The following is a 20,706-nucleotide window of genomic DNA, read 5'->3' as shown; positions in this document are numbered from 1 at the left end:
TTCCGACGTACTTTTCATGAACTCCGCCTTTTTGGGAGTTGAGTCCTTTTTTCTTTTCGGGGTTTACTGGCCTGTTGAGTCATTCAGCTTCTCGCGCAGCCTCTTCCCCGGTTTCTGCCCTTACTAAGCCATATAAAGTAAAGGGAAATAACGAGCTTAATCAAGCAGGAGGAATTAAAATCCAATTTCGATATAACGTAACATTTATTTTCTTGTTTTTCATTTCCTTGTAAAGTTAGCTTATCGATTATCATTCTATAAGATTATACAATAGTTGACAACATAAATAATCACATGAACTGAACAAAGAAAAATAAATCCAACAATATTCACTTTACATCCCACTGACGCGCAAAATGTTGTGTAATGGTCACAATTTCTGCGCATGATTAACAAGAAAACATATATATGCAACAGGATACTGAAAGCAGAAAGAAGTTTAACAAAACTCCGGATACCAACGAAACAATAAAAATAGAATACGAACAAAACTACAAAGAAGATGAGCTACGTAAGAACTTAATCACAATTACGGATAGTATTTCATCTCTTCCCTTAAATTTTATCGTGAATACTTGTTTCATTTTATTAAATTCGAATTACAATTTTATTTAGTTTATAGTATACCGAAATTCCCATATATATCAGATTATATTTATCCATACATTTCATATATGATACATTACTATTTTATAACTCCTTGTTGCGGTTACTTTCAAAGTTTTTGTATAGCACATTGACTGACACTTTCAATTCTCTTGACTTTGTTCCTGATCCACCCCCGAACTGGAGGGCTTCCCTTAAAACCTTCTAAAACGAATGGATGATACGTAAAAACGTCGAATGGATTCGTGCAATAAAAACAGCTACAATCAAATCAAATTGTTTATGATTTAAGGTTTAGGTTGTGTATACTGGGATCCGTTTGGATACTTTCTTACTTTTATTTGTTATTAAGTATCTAACAATAATTTGAATATCTGTTCCGTAGGTTGATCATGCTTCTGACATGGGTCCATTCTTGACTCCCTATTTCACGTGAACCGTCAATTACTTTATTGATCATTTAACTGCTAATTGACCATCTTTACAATTAAGATTCTAATTTAGTTATATTTTCTATATTTTACACACTAGAGAAATTCTCTTATATATTCCGAATTATTTACTACATTTTATTCTTATTTACCTGTAATTCGATTGGGATCTCAAATTTTACTTAACTTTTAACACTTTTTATACACAATTTACGTCTCATATATCTTTTACACATCCACTTGTCTTGTAGTCCTTGTAAATGCGTTATTTTGTCTAATTTTTCTTGTATCTGAATGTCCTTTTAATTGGTCGATAGATACTGAAATTATCTTTGGAATAATTACAGTAGGACCTTGCGATTCTTCATGAAATCCGATTGGAATCAGTAACCAGAGGGAATAGTCGGCAGTTTCCCTTCATCAGACATTAAAAGGGTTCGCCGCTAACATCCTTGAAGAAGTGGAACCTGCTACGTGTCATGGAATCTAAGAGAGTCCGTAAACTTTAGAACACTTTTCGGTGAGTATTGTAGAAAGTTGACCATTCCCTACTGGATGCTGGTTTGTCAAATTCTAGCACCAGGAACAAATTGGACAGGTTTGCAGTCCGGAAATCGCAGACGGTGAAGGGAACCCTCACAAAATCAACATCACCGAATTCGCGGTGGAATTACTTTGACATGAAAGCCCATCGATGTCTAAATGTTCCAAAATAATATTTAGATTGCAGTGGGAAGCATGGGATAATCTTGTAAGGTTGATTTGACGGTCTCGTAAACGGGACGGTTTTCTTCGGTGGCATATCCTTCGGGAGCTCCGCACAATGACTGTAACTTTGAAATGTAGCTGTCGAAATGTTCGTGGCAAATTTTCTCGTTTCCATTGGAGACTCCTGGAGGGGGCGGCTGGTGCATTCCACCTGAATTATGATGGGCTGGGCGACCTGTTGTACTTGACGCCGCTGCTGGGCTGGAGTGGTGTTGAATGTTGTCCTTAGTTGCTGCGGACGGGCCACTGTTGCCGCATAGTCCAATGGATGGCGGTGGTGGTGGAGGACCCGAGGCAGTTGGGATTCGAACATGCTCCAGCAGAGTAATTACATTATTTCTAAGGCTCTCGTAATAGTTATTCAAATTGCTTGTCGTCGTGGCTCTTTGGATATTTAGTGGATTCTCCTGAAATAGTTACAAATGGATGGAATTAAAGAGTGTCCAAGGAAAATGTCGAAGCTTTTATAAGGTATGTACGCAAATATTCCACCTGAGAGGCACTGAATAATCAAAGAAAACCCACTATTGAGGATTATTTGTTCGAATCATTTACTCGTCCCACTATGTATAGTGAGCTGGTCGACCTCCATAAAAATGCAATCAAACACATTTTCAACTACATATTCAAGCTCCTACAGAGTCCATCATTTAATTTAATCAAATCAAAAGGAAAAAGTCCTCTCACATCCCGAAAACTATTCCAACAAAAGCAATATCACTCCCATTCCATCCGAGGCAAACATAAATAAAGGTTCACGAATCTCCTGGAACTGTTGGATTGTAGAAATGCAAATAATGTGAATTCTACAAATTTAGAGTGAGTTCTTTTTCATTCGCTTGAAGCGGTTGACCACTAACAGTTGTATGTGGTCATTTTCCCATTGTAACCGGGCATCCTGACGCTCCATCCAAACGACCAACGTTCATCCTTGAATGAAAACTATTTCGGCAAACATCCTATCTACATATTTCACCTTCTATTTTGCTTCTATTGACAGCCCTCTTTCATCTTTTTTATTTAGCGGTCAGTAAGGAATTCAGGTGAAATTTGGGTAAAATTGCCTTCATGATTGGTGCTTAAACTTTAGTGATTCCCTAACAGCGATTGGAATGGTAAACGTATTTTAATTTTAAATAGTTTGTAGTGAAAGACTTGGCAATGGTGAATTATTGGCAACAAACATCACAAGGGTCAAAGGGTAGTATAGGTCCCACGGCGAAACACGGATTGGTACCCACAATGGAGCATAAAACCTGGGAAACGCCTGCTGGAACACCACCAGCTCTACTTCCAAGCCTTATCTCCATCTCCAAGTCGTGAGTGCTGGGAGATCTTTCTTAACGAAAAGCTGCAGACGGAGAAGGATGAAGCCAAGTCTTCGCGTCTAAAAACGGGACAAACTGTACCAACTGGCCCTCCAGGTTGACAACCCTACATGGAACACAACCTGTTACGAAGCCATAAAAGGCGCCTCGGACTGGATTGACTACAGAACGACGGAATAACGATTGGCGCATTTTCTCATGGAATGTGGGCTCCCTGCACGGAGATGGAGCTGCCCAGCAGCCTGCCCCAATATGGGGCAGATGTAACAGCGTTGCAAGAGATGCGTTGGACAGGGACCGGTTTCCTGGAGAAGAGCTACTACACCATATATTATAGCGGCCATCCAGTAAACCATGTGCTCAGAGTAGGTTTCTTAGTCAGCCAAAAAATGAAACCTGCTGTTATCGGCTTTGAAAACTTAAACGAACGGCTATGCACTCTGCGCTTTCGAGGCAAATATATAGGCCCCCATAAACGTTCACGCAACCCTGAAGAGGAGACTGCAGAGTCGGAGAAGGATACCTTCAACAAGGCAGTAGAACGAACACTCGAAGTCTGTCCCAGATATGATATCAATGGAACACGGAGATCGCTGCCTTGAAATCCTCTTGTCTCCGAGCGAGGAGACTTTCCCACAGGACAAGGGGAAGGCCGGAGCACCAGGAGCGTGAGGAGGAATACAGGGATCTGCGAAGCAACCTTAAGAAGGCCATTCGGAGAAGCAAGTGGGAATGCTACCAGAAGCTCTGCATGGAGGCTAATACGAATCCGTGGGGTACAGCCTACCAAGTTGTAATGAAGAAGATCCACGGGTGACATGCCCACGGTTCTTGTTGCAAATAATTACAACTCTTTTCCCGCAGCAGAAGCAGGACGAAAGAAAACCCCAACTGGCAGCTCAGCAGGACGTCTTCTCGATCCCTGATGTTACCGAAGAGGAACTTTGGGAAATCTGCAGACGTATTGGGGACAGCAAGGCTCCGGGATTGGACGGAATTCTGAACAGGGCTCTGAAGCTGGCGGTCAAGGCCAGACCAAGGTGGTTCGCAAGCACATTCGAATCGTGCATGGCGGAAGGAGTGTTTCCCGCCCAGTGGAAGAGGCAGAAGCTGGTGTTGCTACCGAAGCCCCGAAAACCACCCGGCTTGTCCTCTTGATATCGCCCTATGGTGTCTAACCATAGGGAATGATATACAACAGGCTGCTCCCGTTCATCGAGCTTGCGGGTGGTCTTTCAGAGCGGCAATATGGGTTTCGGCGAACCCGTTCTGCTGTCGATGCAGTAGCAGGATGCAGGAATTGGCTCGAAATTCAATGGCCATGGGCAAATGTTGTGCTCTGGTGACGCTGGACGTCAAAAATGCTTTTAACTCAGCCAACTGGGGCTGGATTAAGGGCGCTTTGTCCAAACTGGGTGTTCCTAGCTACTTGGCTCGGCTCATCGAGAGTTACTTTTCGGACAGACTTCTCTGGTACGAGACGGACGACGGGCCGAAGGAGTACATTGTGACAGTAGATGCGCCTCAAGGTTCTGTATTAGGACCGCTGCTGTGGAACATAATGTACGACGGAGTGCTTGGCCTTCGCGTGCCGGAGGAGACAACGCTGATTGGTTTTGCGGACGACTTGGCGGTAGTTGCAATTGCAAAACATCCCAAGGACGTGGAGCTTTATGCAAATGAAGCCATTCATACCACCAAGTCATGGTTTCGAATGGCCAAGCTGGACCTGGCGGACGAAAAGACGGAGGCGGTCCTCATTACCAACCGTAGGAAGAACACCACCGTTACCATCCAGGTTGGTAATCGTGAGGTCGTCTCAAAATCGGTTGTCAAATACCTGGGGGTGATGATCGATGCCAAGCTGAGTTTCAAGGGACACTTGGATTATGCGCGAAAGAAGGCAGCAAATGCCAGCTCATCCCTTGCAAGGATGATGTCTAAAGTGGGAGGGCTGAAGTATAGTCGCAGACTACTCATCGCGAGAGTGGTGAGGTCGATCCTGCTATACGCGGCCCCTGTCTGGGCGGGAGCATTGAACCACGCTGTCAACCGGAGGAAGATATGTTCGGCATACCGGCCAATTGCGCTAAGGGTGTGCGGCGCATTTAGCACGGCGTCGACGGAGGCAGTGTGTGTTATTGCAGGAATGATCCCTATAGATCTTCTAGCGAGCGAGGCACACTGGCTCTACGAAAAACGGAAGGCAAATCCAGCTGAGGTGAATGCCGATTTCCGAAAAGCCATCAGGAGAGAGTTGTGTGGCAAGTGGCAACAACGATGGGATAACTCCGACAAGGGCAGGTGGACCCATACATTGATCCCGTGTATCGAGAAATGGGTCAACCGAAAGCACGGAGAATTGAATTACACGGTGGCTATAGGAAGTACTTGCATCGCTTCGAGTTGGACGAGTCTCCCAACTGTCCTGAATGCGGTGCTACACTCGAGGACCCGGAGCACGTTATGTTCCATTGTCCCAGATTTCTGCAGCAGAAAAGGAGGTTGAATAGCATCTTAGGGGCGGACATAGAGCCCTCCAACCTGGTGGAAGAGATGTTGAAGTCAGTGGGAAACTGGATGGCGGTAAATGAGGCAGTAGCCGTGGTGCAGACAAAACTCCTGGAGTTGGATCGAGCTCGGAAGGCGGCGCGACGGAGACGTGACATGGACGAGCTGGTATAGCGAACCATAGCCTCCCCCGCGAAGTAATACTTCACGGTGGTCCCGCGGGGAGGGGCAGAAGAGTGGGGGTGGTTTTAGTGGGCGTGAATCCCACACACTGCTACAACCTGGCGTGGCAGCGTCTTTCTAAGATTTCCACCACCATCCATCAAAAAAAAAGATATAATATCAAAGTCATACTTGGGGATTTTAATAGCTAAGTAAGGAGGGACCCCGTATTCAGACGATACGTTGGTTTTCATAGCTTACATCAAAATACAAATGACTGCGGATTATTCAATTACCAGGGTCACACGAAATGGTTGTTGGAAGTACCTGGTTTGAGCGGAAAGCGATCCACAAACAAACGCGGACTTCTCCAGACGGAACTACTTTCAACCAAATTGACCACGTTCTGGTCGAGTGCCGCCACCTCTCAGCCTTGACGAATGCCATATTATACAGGGCCAACATATGTTGGGAACACTATCTCGTTGGCATGGTGCTCCGAGCTCGAATAACCACACCACCCAAAATCCTCTCTGGCGGAGAGGGAAATCTGATTTCCGACAGAATGGGCATATTGGAACGATGGGTTGAGTATTTTGATGAACTGCTCAACAACCAAAATTTCGGCCTGTTGAAGTTCCCACCAACTGAAGACGACGGACAAATATTGCCACCACCAAGTATACAAAAAACAGTCCGTGCAATTCATCGGTTTAAAAATCATCAGTCGACAGGAGCCGGATTGGCTTAATATGGAGAATTACACCAAGTGGTTCATCAACAGTGAAGCAATGCCTGACCAGCGGCAAGGAAGCATTATTTGTCCCATACATTAAAAGAGAGGTATCACGCAATGCACCAATTATAGAGGTACCACGTAACTGAGCACTATCTGTAAGATATTCCCCGCTATCTTGGATAGCCTCATACGCCCAGGACATCATTGGTCCATACCAAAGAGGCTTCACTCCAGGCAAATCAGCAACAGATCAAATTTTCTCTCTGCAGCAAGCGATGGAAAAACTGTTGGAATATAGACATCAGTTGCACCATGTATTCATCGATTTTAAAGCCTGCTATGACAGCGTAGGCAGGGTAGAACTGTACACAGCCATGGGAAAATTCGGTATCCCAACGAAATTAATAAGAATGACTAGGCTGAGCCTGACCAATGTGTGAGGTCAGATAAAAGTACTAGGATCATTCTCGGGACCTTTCAACATCAACAATTGTCTAACACAAAGGGATGCCATATCATTCGTGGCTCAGAGGAATGACATCAACACAAGAATGGACATTGCCGTTGACGCTGAACCGACATGGACTGTTAAGTTCAAGTCCCTGGACCGGGAACGAAATTATCGAGACCAAGAGCGGCAGATCAATGGACAGCTGGCGGGCCGGACCGATGGTCATCGTTTGGGAAACCAGTCTTGTGAGTGCAGTTGAATTTCAGAGAGTGCGGTGGAGAGTGCGTTGTTTGAAAGTTGTATATTTATGAAATTTGTGGACCTCGACTCAAAACCGCGATGTTTGGAGTTCCTTATTAAGGCAGGTCTAGACTGGATACCGGTTGTTGCGCCCTTGATATTTTTAGTTTTAATTTTAATTTAAGCGTTTATTTTACATTAAATTAGACAACCGTACTGTGCAATTAATTATAGAACAATTCTGTCCATTGGAATAATTCGAGGCGTATTCACAAAGAACGTGATCTACTCTAACTCCAGAACTAAACTGACTCAGTGCAGTTTGGGTTACAGATAATTGTGAAAGAGCTGTGATGTGGGCATGAAGAAATCAAGTCATAGAAGAAACAACCGGCTGATCAATGGACAGCGGAACAGCTAAACTGAGGAGTTGAGGCAGTGTAGTGCGAGAGACGGAAAGTGCCCTTAAAGTCAAGTAATGAAGGAGTTCTATTTGTGAGTTCGCCAAAAAAAGGATTTAAGGGGAAAGGAAGACAAGCTACTGGTGGATCACGGGAACGGCACTTTTGACCAAGTAGGCGCAGAGACATCTGAAATTTGAGTGGAATTTTCCTAAATTGCAAAGGGAAGACTATAAAAAGTGAATAACATTTAGGCGTATGATTCCGGCATGATAACAATTCGTGGACTTAAATTTGGAAAAGTATCTATCGGTGAATTATCAAAGGAAGAGTCAGAGGATTAAGACGTTTCAAGACGAATTAGATGCTAAACCAATACCAATCCCGCGTTTCGACACCAATTCAAATAGACGAATACTTTCCGCTGCATTGGAATGAGTGATTAGTGATGGGCTTCTATTATTCTTTGACACACGCAGAGGACAAACCAGGTGGTTCAATTTTGTTTCTGGTTTCACGACTACCTATGATTTTATTGTGGGACTGTTCTTTTACTTCACGTGAGGCTGGGGGGAAAATCTAATGAGCTGCTTTCTTGTGAGGAGAATCAGATTTATCGAAAATTGGTCTGCACGGGAGTTTCGAACTGATGACCTAAATTTTACGCTTTATTTTGAGAAAAAAAAGTTTCCAAAAAAAGTAAGATCATATTTGCCCCTGGAATTCGGTTCAGCTCAGTGTTCATGTTAACTCCCCTGGAGAGCTCTCAAGGGAAGGGAACCCATTTTTATGGCATCTGATTGATATTTGTTTCCTTTCCCTACTTTTTCTCTATTATATACTTATTTTTTGCTAATATTGTATTTTCTTATTTTTATAATTTTTTGTTTATTTATTATTTTTATTTTCTTATTTTATTTTTCTATTTTTATTTTTTTATTTTTATTTGATTTACTGCGCTGGATTTACACATTTTTCTCATTTTTGAATTGCACATGCAGATGAATTCGACCCGATTTTCTTTTTAATTTGAAAACCTCCATCTTCCCTAGAACTCTCTAACCCTGAAAAATTGTTAAATAAGAGACTTCCTCCGATATTATGGCATAAGGATAACAAGGTAGGGTTGGAAACCTCCGAAGCCACGTGCAACAACACATCTGAAGCAGGGGAAATATTGATAAATTTCGCCATCTTTTAAGTTTTTGAGTTGAGGTTTTTACAAAGGCTAGATATCCAAAGGCATCCCACATTCTTGAGTCTGCCTAACACAGAGGCGTACAAGTGTGTGTCGATGGATCACTTCAGTAAAGCTTCAGTATTTGTCGAAACTTAATGAAAGTCCTGGGGGAGTTTAACGTAAGTACCTGCCTTGAAGGCATAATCCCACGGTCCTCTTCGGTCACGGATTGATTTTGGGACCACAATCAGAGTCCTGGTTTATGCTGAGTGCATGCTCAGCATTCATACCAGTGGATGCGAGGCCTATCTAACACCTCTGCCGCAACTAAGGAGTACGGCACCCGAGTGGTACAGCGCAACTCCACGCTCGAGCTCCGAGGAGCTCTGCCCGCGATGTAGGCATAACCACAACCATCATGAAACTCCCACTAGGGGGCCAAGCGCAAATAACCGCGCCGAGACCATATCCTCCAGGAATTCTCCTGGAGCATATGCTCTCAGAGGGCCATCCCGGTTCCCATGATGCCAGATAACCTCCAGTGAGGCTTCGTGGCAGAGCCAGTTCAGATTAGTCCCTTGCAGACTCGGGTCTGATCCCCCTCCTCGAGTACGTGAGGACGGAACTCCCCAACGGGTTAACTGGAATCAGCCCGAAGCAGAGAACCGCAACGGAACCTTTCACCAGCTAACTACTGCTCTGCGTACAATACAACACATAGGACATCACAAGACAACACTAACACCAAACACACAAGACTGGTGGCTAACCACCGCGGCCACTAGGCCATTTGTCCATCAGCTGCAAGCGAAGCAGCGTCGAGAAGCTCCCTCCTTCGTCGGAAGGCAGCACGCGCGAACGCATTAGCGCATTTAAGTGTCCCACTGCTAGAAAGGCACTGACTAACATCGAAGATACCGTTCAATACGTGAACGCCCATGTCGTCTAGATTGCGGATGTCACTATACGCTGGACAGACACAGAGAATATGTAACCAGTCCTCCGAGTCAGCCCCCAATTAAACCCAGCCCTGACTGGAGGCAAGGTTGCGCTTAAGAAGAACTCATTCAAGCTACCATGCCCAGTCAGGAAGAAGCCCATCTCAAGCCCAAAGTCCACGATGGAACTTCCTCTGGCAGACACATATCTGACGTACTTATATATGACCCGACCTTTCCCACATTCATCCCATCTAAGCTGCCCCTTAGATGTTACACTCTCATCTAAAACCTTTTTAACCCCAAGCGGCCTTAACCCTTCAACCTGATTAACACTAAGTAAATCTGTTTGCAGCAAAGTTACGCCCCTCCTGATCCTGTAGGCCGTGGCACGCTGGACTACCTCCAGATCAAGAGGAGGAACACCCAACAAGACCTGCATGGCGTCGGTCGAGACCGTACGACACACAGGAAGACACGCTAACAAAGCCACTCGCTGACAAGCGTAGAGCAGCTGCATGCCCCTCACCGTCGGCGCCAAATCACACAAAATAGGGAACCCATACGTAAAACACGCAAGGAAGAGCCCTACATAAATGGATCTAGCATCTCTCCTGCTTAGACCCCACTCACACCTCGTAACACGCTTTAACATACACGCTAAATTTGTAAGACATAGCCAGAGACATTTGTTCCGCGATCATGACTCCCAAGTAGGTCACTTTCTGCCGAATCTGTAAAGACACTCCGTTCAACTTGACGGAAGGCGGATGACGTGGGATGTCTTTTATAATAGCATCATCGCAACGGTCTTATCCGTTGAGATCGCGACACCGACTTTAATGGACCACGCGCTAACGACGCGCATGTATTCGGCAGCCTGCTGCTCGAGCTCACGGCAAGTGCTCCCCTCAACAAGAATGAGGAGATCATCCGCGTAAGCTAAACATTCAGCAACGGAAGCTCATCCAACAGTTCGTCCATCATCAGGTTCCATATAAATGAACCCGCGTTAGATCCTTGCGGGCAGCCACGCTCAACATTCACCCACACACGCTCATTGACACCTTGGACGAATGCTCTTCTGCCATTGAAGTAGCTCTTCCACAGAGCCAATTCCTGGCAGTCACACTCACAAATTTTGGACAACACAGACAACCAACTTAGGTAATCAAATGCGCCTTTGAAATCAACAAAGATTTCAAAGACGTACTTGCGAGAACAACGGACAACAAAGTTCTTAACATACATCAAGAGGTCGTCGGTGGACCTCCCAGTGCGGAAGCCATACTGCCTGTCAGACGTCAGATTGGATGATTTCACCCCCAGTCGCTGGACCATAATCCTCTCCAGGACCTTACCAAGGGCCGGGAGAAGAGATATCGCCCTATACGACCGAGGACTACTCTTATCCTTCTCTGGCGACTTCAGGAGCACGACCACCCTGGCAGAATGCAGGGAAATAGCCCTCCCAGAGACAACACTCAAACAAACACCGGACATGAGATGGGATGACCTGCCAGATGGCTTTGCACATCTCGCCTGTCATCCCATCCCAACCAGGTGATTTCCGAGACCTAAGACTCGTCATGCTCTCCCCGATCTCACAATTCGTCAGGAGAGGAATTTCTTGTCCTCCCTGAACGCGATCGTCCGGAGACACCGAAGGCTCGGATCTCGGGAATAATTCACCTAGCAAAGCACAAACACTGACACGCCTGTCGAAACTTAATAGAAAATTTCGCTATTTTTTTAAGGTTTTGTAATAGCTCTGCCCTCTTGTTCAAGTTTGGGCAAATAGGATGATCTTTAACTATTGCCGAAATCATTAGCCATTAGGATGAGGTTGACTTAAGTATCCCAAGAGCCTGACTCACCTTCCCGAGTCTAGCTAGAAACAAGGTATGCAAACGCGGTTCAAGAAGATATTTCAGTGGAGTTGCTCTTAGGTGCATTAGTAGGAGATAAACGACCTAAGCCAGGCCTTTGCGTCCTTGATTGCACTAGTTCTGAGGACACAGACCTCAACAACAAGTTGAGAACATAGTTTGGCCAGCATTTGCTTTAGCAAATCAAAAATGAGCTAATTTAGCAAAGAACAGATTGTAGATTTTGTGAGTGATGATGAGCGACAATAGTAACTCACTATTCAGCGAATTTGACTCAGCGTACCGACAATATTAGTAAGTTCGTCCTTAAAACTTTGCTAGGACGGTGAACGCTATTGTAGGTCTTATCGTTGCAAGCATAATTAATTTCTTCCTATAAAACACAAATGCATTATTATACGGTTTGATTGCAGCCCTTAATAGACTTGTTTACTATCAAAAAACAAATCAATTTACCACGAATAACCGATAAGCACTCTCCGGTGCAACTCCTCATTTATCTTGGAACCGAAAAACCTCCACTAAATGAAAAACAAATACCAAATTAGCCCAGAAGCAGATTTGTTAACATCTAGAGTATGTTCGTGTCCGTTCTCGACAGGGGAAAACAGTTGGCCATAAATCAAAACTACAACTCATTGTTCTGACCGTACCTAACTAGCACGGCTCCAACTACCCCAGCCCAACTTCATCACTATGTTCCTTTTGTTTCCTCTAAACGCCCCTATTTCGTCCTTAGCATGCGATAATGTTTAATGTGCTAATTTAAATGCAAAAATGCAATGGCACAAACCAACTATTGCGAAAATGTTTACCGCTTCGGAACATCAGGTCCTTCTTGTAAAGCTTAAAAGGGAGCGCCGATACCCTTCACCGAATATTTCAGTGGGAGGTTTTGTTGCTTCTTGCATTTAGCTGGGTATAATTTCGATAGTACTGGATTGTTACGTATAATGCACGTTCAATTAGCCTCCAAAAAGATTAAAGACATTATCTGTGGTTTTTGTCCGCTACTGCTGAACGCTTTCCCAACTCGTCCTTTAGTACTTGCTCGGTATTGAACCCACAGTAGCCTGGGCGCAGATTGCATGAGATAATGTTGTCCAACCCAGCGTTTATGTACGTCATGGTTACGTTAATTCAATAATTTCCTAATTTATGGTTCCAGGGTTCAAATGTTTTGCCTTTTTCCACCGACAAGTCGTTGAGTAATCTTCGCGATCTACGGCCTTAAATTTAACGGAAGCATTCGGAAGTAAGGTAATTAAGATTAAGTGCATGCAATGTAGTTTGCATCCTGTATGCCACCCTAGTACTGCTTCCTACAAGACCATGGGGAATTTATTTTGAATTCAATAATGTTGGAAGAAGGTCGTTTGTGTGCCTAAGGTAAAAGTGGCGTTTGGTTTAGTATGCATACTTTTTGTAAACCAAAACTTTATTGAAAAGCAGAATATTCCAAATTAGCGTATATCACAGGATAATTTTATTGGAAAAATTGGCCATAAAGAGTCAGAATCTTTTAATAGGGTGTTGTCTTCAGGAAGTTACTTTTGGATTACTGGAATTACGATAAATAAAACATAGCTTCCGTCGGCACATTCCGAAGAAATAAGCACTATCACTATCACTGCCCAGAACTGAGCGATTTAAAAATCCCTGATCAAGGCTGTCATTGATCCGTGCAACTTGGATGAAGTGGATTTCCAAAACTTTCGTTCTTTGTGATCAATGTACCAATGAAAGTCTCAAATCTAAAATTAGAGGAGAAGGTCTAAATTTGGCCCCTGCTGGTATTTTGGCCCCCTACGATTCTACGCGACACAAAACAGCCACAGATAAAAACGCCACTGTGCAACAACCACAATCTTAACAGCTGTTTTTTCATGTATCCATATGTCATTTAAATGACAAATGGTAGAGACAAATTCTAGTTTCTGTTCTTTGTGTTCTTCTAACTTTCTTCCAAGAAGATATTTGTTGTCGGTATTCCTGTAAATGTGGCATGTTTAAATGGTGTTTTGTGCTAAAAAGTTTTTACAGGTTCAGCAGTATTACATATCAAGGTAATGCTGAAGCACGGCTTACTTTTCGTTTTATTTTTTGCTTTTTTTTTCTGTGATTGCATACGTCTAATATGGCCCCCCGTTCGGTTTCGATTATGGCCTCCGGGGGCCATAATCGATGTTTGAAACACAAAAGTATTAAAGATTGCTGTATTGTTTCTTATAGATGCCCCGGAACAGCATTATGTTAACCGTAGCCAAAAAGAGGAAAACATGGGACCCGGAACAAATGAAAAAAGCTATAGATGCAGTCAGGAGTAAGACGATGGGTTACAAAAAAGCCGTAAAAATGTTTGGCGTACCGAGGACTACATTAAGAAGGTTGGTGCACGATCTAGGAGAGTCTGAAAAAATTGTTGAAAAACCGCTAGGCAGGAAAACTGTACTTCCACCTAATATAGAAAAGAAACTCATGGAGTATATTCTTCTAATGGAAGCGAAATACTATGGTCTAACACGAATAGATGTTCGGCGAATGGCCTATCAGTTAGCTTTGAAAAATAACATACCCAACAATTTTACAAAGGAAATAGCAGGGCGTTCGTGGTTAGACCTTTTTCTACGAAGACACAAACACGAACTTTCTTTAAGGAAACCATTAGGAGCATCTTTTGCCCGTGTTCAAGGCTTTAACCGTGAGGCAGTAAAGGAATTTTTTGAGATTTTGAAGGCGGAAATGGAAAAAAAATCGATACCCTCCTGATCGCATTTTCAACGTTGACGAGACCGGGCTGACAATCGTTCAATCTAAAGTTCCTCAAATAATTGGGAAGAAAGGCAAAAAACAAATAGGTGCTTTAACTGCTGCGGAACGAGGATCATTGATGACCGTGGTTTGCTGTATGAATGTTTCCGGGTTTTTTATACCACCCATGATGATTTTCCCCAGAAAAAATTATTCCGATATACTTATGAAAGGAGCTCCGCATGGTGCTGTCAGCAAAGTCCACCCATCCGGCTGGATTCAAACGAATTTATTCACCGATTGGTTTCGTCATTTCCTTTCTAAAACAAATCCAACTAAGGAGTCGCCTGTACTGTTAATACTCGACGGGCATTACAGCCACACTCGTAACATTGAACTTCTGGAGTTAGCTCATGAGAACTATGTAACAATAGTTACTCTTCCACCTCACACCACGCATAAATTGCAGCCCCTGGATAAAACCTTTATGGGGGCACTAAAAACCTATTATAGTGAAGAAATCCGAAATTTCTTGTTGCATTCCGATCGGTTGCTTAAACCCTACGATATCGCCGAATTGTTTGGTCGAGCCTATCTACGAAGCTCAACAGGAGAAATCGCTGCAAATGGATTTCGCGTCACCGGAATCTACCCCTTTAATCCGCAGATTTTTTCTGACGCAGATTTTTTAGCAGAAGCTCAAGTTTATAACGATGAAAACACTTCCGAAAACCGCCCAGGGAGCAACACAGAAGAAAATTTGACTGCATCGCAAAGAGATGAGTTGCATCATCAGTTAAACATTATAGTTTCACCAGAAATTATTCACCCAATACGAAAACCTAAAAATAAAACTTCGAATCGAGGGTGAAAACGTACCACACCAAAAGTACTCACTTCTTCTGCATATAGAACACAATATCCAAAGTCGTAGCCGTGGAGGGAAAACCACTGTCTCAGATGAAAATCATTTAGACACACAATCCGACAGCTTCGACGAAGGATCTTCATTTTTCTTTTCATGCTCGAAAAACAAAAGGGGGGGCCACATTTAGACCTTCTCCTCTACCACAACTTCTTCCGTCCTTTCATCCTCTATAGTTCTGAGTATTGGCCGACTATCAAAGTCAATGAACGGCGCCTCGTGGTAATGAAGAGGAAGATGTTGCGTTGGTCCAGTGGGGTGATGATCACATCCGAAATGAGGATATCCAGTATGTGACAAATTGCGCGAGAGGTGTCTTCAATATTATGGTCATGTAATTCGCACCAATGAGAATTCACTTGCCAAAGTTGATCTGAACATCAGAATCGATGGGAAATGCCATTGGAAAGGCCATATATGCTACAGGAAGCCTCGCAACTGCATCCAGAGCAGGCCCTTGACAGAGAAAAATAATGCACCGATCCAGCAGACTCTGTTTCCGAACGGGACCAAAAAAAGAAAATGAAGATTGTGGGGCATATAAATGGAAGAACTAACATTGGAGGATGACTTTTTTAAAAGGGCAGCTCATATTTATTACAATTTGATTAATAGAAAAATAAGTTGACCGCTCATTAAGTGAGCATATTGTTCAATAAAAGCTCTCTTTAAAAATCTAAGCTCTGGTTACATTTGGGATATAAACGGATGGATTAACAATTGTCCCATGTCCGCCATCGAACTCAAAATTTAGGAAGGGTAGACTTTCGCCCAAAAGAACACATTAGCAACACTCTCAATAGGTGAATCGGCTACCAGCTGGATCTACTGCACTATATGTTCGGATCGAAATTCGAATCATTGGCCCGTCTTTTTTTGAAGATAAAGATTGCGGAACAATTTGCATCAATGAAATATAATATCGGACCAGGATACCGAATTTTTTGGCAAATAGGTTGGCTGAAAATGAGATGAAGCACTTTTGGTTCCCTGCGCGTGACGGATAATCAACCCGTGGAAGGTTCTTTTTGTAAAAGAGGGTCCGGGTGAATTTGCGTTGTACAGCTTCAAGAGCGCGCTAGTCACGAATGCGGTAGGGGGACCAGACTACATAGCAATATTCAAGGATGTTTCTGGCAAGAGAATTAAAGAGTGCTAAGGAGGACTGGCTTAAGGTGAAGTTGGAGGAGGAACGTAGGATAAAACCAGACATTTTGGAAGCTCTATTGATGATGTCAACGAAGTGGGAATTGAAACGAAATTTATCGTCGAATATTATACCCAGGTCTTTGAAGGAGGTCAGTAGTGAAAGGGGTTGTCCACTGAGAGAATAGGAAAAGGATGTTGGGGAGGGTTTAAGGGAATAGCGCATCCAGTGGCATTTGCTGACATTCAGTGTTAGCTTGTTGACCGAACACCAACAGGCTAAATTATCAAGGTTGGACTGTAAGAGAGCACCGTCCAACGGAGACGAAGCAGAGGCAAACAATTCTAGGTCGTCTGCGTAAAGCAAATACGGACATGTGAGGATGGAGGCGAAATCATTGATAAAAAATAGGAAGAGCAGGGGGCCAAGGGTAGCGCCTTGGGGAACACCAGAGGAAAGAGAGAAGGAACCAGATGAGTGACCATGAAAAAAAACTTTGCAGGAACGGTATGAGAGATAGGAGGAAAGTCGGGAGGTGACTAAGGGAGGGAAGTCTGGTAATGAAAGTTTAAAGAGGAGAATATGATGGTCAATGGTGTCAACGGCTTTGGAGAAATCGGTATAAATAGATGTCGTGAATTCAAGCATTTAGCAACAAAGTTGGTAAAGACCAGAAGATTTGAAGCCGTTGATCTATGTTTCATGGGGTCATAGAACTCAGCCTCTGAAAATTCAGACCTTATTCAAAAACAAGTCAGCGCTTCAGGTGTGAAACGTTTTGTATATTGTGCGTAATATATATATATATATTTATTTAGTGTTCTTGAATATAATATTTATATTTTAGCTTTATCGCTAAAAAAAAACAATAGCACCCTCGGGAACGACATCAAGAAGAAGCTCACACGCGTTCATCCGAGAATTGAAATCACGTTCTAAAAGTTCCTGCACCATCGCCATCTTATAGGGATGAAAATAAAGATCATCACGAAGAATTCTTCTCACAGAATGATCGGATCGTCCAAGAGCAGATGCGTGTTTGCGCGCAGAACGCCGTGGCGATCGCAACATTGACGCTCTCACTGCTTCAATGTTCTCAGGTGATCTAATGGGCCGAGGGGCTCCTGTTCTTCCTTTTGTCGCACTTGCAGTTTGTCTGAATGTAGTGACCCATGTAACAATTGTTTTGCGGTCTGGGACGGGAGCCAACGGAGCTAAATTAAAGCGATTCCGAAATGCACGCTGTGTTGCAATAACCGAACATCCGCTTGAAAAGTACACCTCAACGGCAAAGGCACGCTCCTCACTATTCCAACGCATGATGGCGACTGAAGCGTGTCGGGACAAAACTTTACAGTATCTCCTCTTGAACGAGACTACTAGCGCTCCGCTATGACATCAACTAACTGAGTGGCGCGCAGTTTAAAAAAGGAAGTTATGCTGCCGCATCCTGTATGTTAACCTCTATGCGTGACTGCAAAACTTGATGATTCTGCGATGAACTTCAGGAGGGTTTTCAGTAATTTTTTCAAAAACATAGTAGTAACGAATATAGTATTACACTATTATTAACTTAATTAGACACCATGTGGCTTGATCACCTTAATTTTTTTCGGAATTTTGGGCAATTTGTAAGAACGGGTCCTTGAAATAGTTGACCCATTCGGACCCCGGCACTCTTACTCTTTGCGATCAATGTTTAAACTAATATCTGCTTCGGAAAGTACTAATCTAAACCTTTCATTTGATATCCCACATGACTATGTTCGAGGGAAAAAAATAACACCCTCCCCCCTCCACCCTTTTGTCCATGCAGAAAAGAACCCCTCTTAAAGTCAACGCAGAACAATGTTACTCACTGATTCACGGTTCCCACTTTTCTACGAAATTTCTTATCAATAGAAGTAACTGTTTCAGAAGGACTGTGTGTGACAGACAGAGAGAAAGACGGACAGACAGTGGAGTGCTGAACTGACCAGCCTTCGACCAGTCTGTCACCGAGCCAGGGCAAAATGAACGCGCCATCCAACGGAGCAAGAGGGAATTCTTTAAGGAGCTCTGTTTAGAAGCGAACGTAAACCCGTGGGGGAGCGCCTATCAAATCGTGATGGGGCGATTCAGAGTCCGATCATATCCGCAGATCACGTGTCCTTCCCTCTTGTTAAAAATTACCCAGGGGTTATTCCCCCAGCAAGAGGAGGGCATAGACAGCTTTCAGCGACCTCAGAACGACACGCAATACCGCTAGTCACCAATGACGGGCTGCTGGAGATCTGCGCTAGGATAGGAGATAACAAAGCTCCGGGTCTAGATGGCATGCCGAATAAGGCCCTTAAGCTTCGCGTGAAATCTAGACCAGACATGTTCACTGAGCTGTTGGAAGCGTGCATGTCCGAGGGGATATTTCCTACATCATGGAAACGACAGAAGTTGGTGCTACTGCCTAAGGCTGGCAAACCACCAGGTGAGCCAACCTCTTACAGACCGATTTGTCTTTTGGACACTGTGGGCAAAATGCTAGAGCAAGTAATCTATAATAGATTACTGCCGGTTGTTGAGACCCAGGGAGGTCTCTCAGAGCGGCAGTATGGGTTCCGAAAAGCCAGATCAACCATTGATGCCATCAAAATGGTTATTGGCTTGGCCGAAGATGCAATCCACGGAAAGGACAGTACTAGCAAATATTGCATAGTAGTGACCCTGGATGTGAGAAATGCATTCAATTCGGCCAATTGGAACCTAATACGGGAATCTCTGGCGAAGATTGGTATTCCCGCTTATATTGCAGCTATTGTCAACAGCTATTTAAAAGAACGGAGGTTTTGGTATGACACCGATGACGGACCCCAGGAGTACGTTGTCTCCGCGGGTGTCCCACAGGGCACGGTACTGGGCCCACTGCTGTGGAACATCATTTACAACGATGTTCTTAATCTTCCTCTTCTGGAGGAAGCCACAGTGGTGGGCTACGCCGATAATATAGCGCTAGTTGTTGTCGCAAAGCATCTCGAAGATGCTGAGTTATACTCATGCGAAGCGATCAGTGCTCTTAAGGGTTGGCTAAAGAGTTCTGGTCTGACACTTTTGCCCGTATTCAAATTGGGAGTCATATCATCACTTCTAAGCCTGCGATCAATTATTTGGGAGTGATGATAGATGGGAAGCTTAACTATAAGCCACACGTGCAGTATGTCTATGACAAAGCATCCACTGCGAGTGTGGCCCTGGCAAGGATGATGCCGAACCTGGGAGGGCCACGGCATGCTTCCAGGTTGCTTATAGCTAGGGTAGTGAGTTCGATCCTGCTCTATGCAGCTCCAGTTTGGGGAAAGGCATTGCAGGTTACATTTAACGCTAACAAACTGAGTTCAGTCTACAAAAGAACAGCCCTAAGGGTGTGCTCGGCATTGAGGACTGTCTCAGATGATGCAGCATTCGCCATTTCTGGAATGATGCCCATTGACATCTTGGCAGATGAGATGACCAATATATATAACACAAAGTCAATCTCTCCTTTATCGCAGACGAAGAACGCCGAAAGGGGGAGATCTCTAAATAGATGGCAAGAGCATTGGGAACGCTCGGAAAAAGGTCGGTGGATACACAGGCTCATCCCTGCCATCAAGGAGTGGTTGGAGAGACGGCACGGTGATATAAATTATAATCTTACACAGTTTCTCGCGGGGCATGGACCAGGTTTAAACTGACCCGATTGTCCAGACTGCGATGGGCTCCCAGAGGACCCAGAGCATGTATTCTTCCGCTGTTCAAGGTTTGTGGAGGAAAGGAAGAACCTAGAGGAGACTCTAGGAGAGGTGCTCGTACCAAAGAATCTGGTGCGAAGAATGTTAGCATGTCAGCAAGACTGGGATGCGATCAACTCCATGGTCGTATCTATCCAGAGCAAACTTCGAAAGTCAGAGAAGAATAGAAAAGCGCGGTTACGTACGCTACGTAGAGACGAAAGGGGACCAAGCTAAAATGAGCTGACTCCGCCCCGTGATGTAATACCGTACGGTGGTTCCACGGGGCTTGTGGGGAGTCAGGGGTGGTTTTAGTGGGTAAGAATCCCACATGCTGGCGTGTCCAGAGCAGCGTCTTTCGAAGATTTCCACCTCCTCAAAAAAAAAAGGACAGACAGGAGGTAAACCGATTTGAATAAGCTTTTGTTTTACATAAAACCCTAAAAAATGCATTTTCTTCGTCTAGGAAATAATAATGTTAATAAGTAAATCCTTG

The 20,706-nt window shown here is 44.0% G+C and overlaps 1 protein-coding gene across 3 annotated transcripts in view; it reads right to left on the bottom strand.

Moving 5' to 3' along the window:
• Nucleotides 1–203: 203 nt before the first annotated feature.
• Nucleotides 204–20,706, bottom strand: part of LOC119657629 (probable serine/threonine-protein kinase DDB_G0282963) — a 148,953-nt gene continuing 128,450 nt past the window's right edge. For all 3 annotated transcript variants that reach the window (XM_038064634.1, XM_038064635.1, XM_038064633.1), the window contains one exon: nucleotides 204–2,212. In XM_038064634.1, coding sequence (XP_037920562.1) covers nucleotides 1,757–2,212 — 456 coding nt within the window. In that variant the 3' untranslated portion in view covers nucleotides 204–1,756. The remainder of the gene's footprint in view (nucleotides 2,213–20,706) is intronic.

Source organism: Hermetia illucens, chromosome 5 (genome assembly GCF_905115235.1).
Source record: "Hermetia illucens chromosome 5, iHerIll2.2.curated.20191125, whole genome shotgun sequence".
Classification (NCBI taxonomy): domain Eukaryota; kingdom Metazoa; phylum Arthropoda; class Insecta; order Diptera; family Stratiomyidae; genus Hermetia; species Hermetia illucens.
The sequence above is the reverse complement of the archived record's forward strand: the minus strand, read 5'-3'. Positions and strand labels throughout refer to the sequence as shown.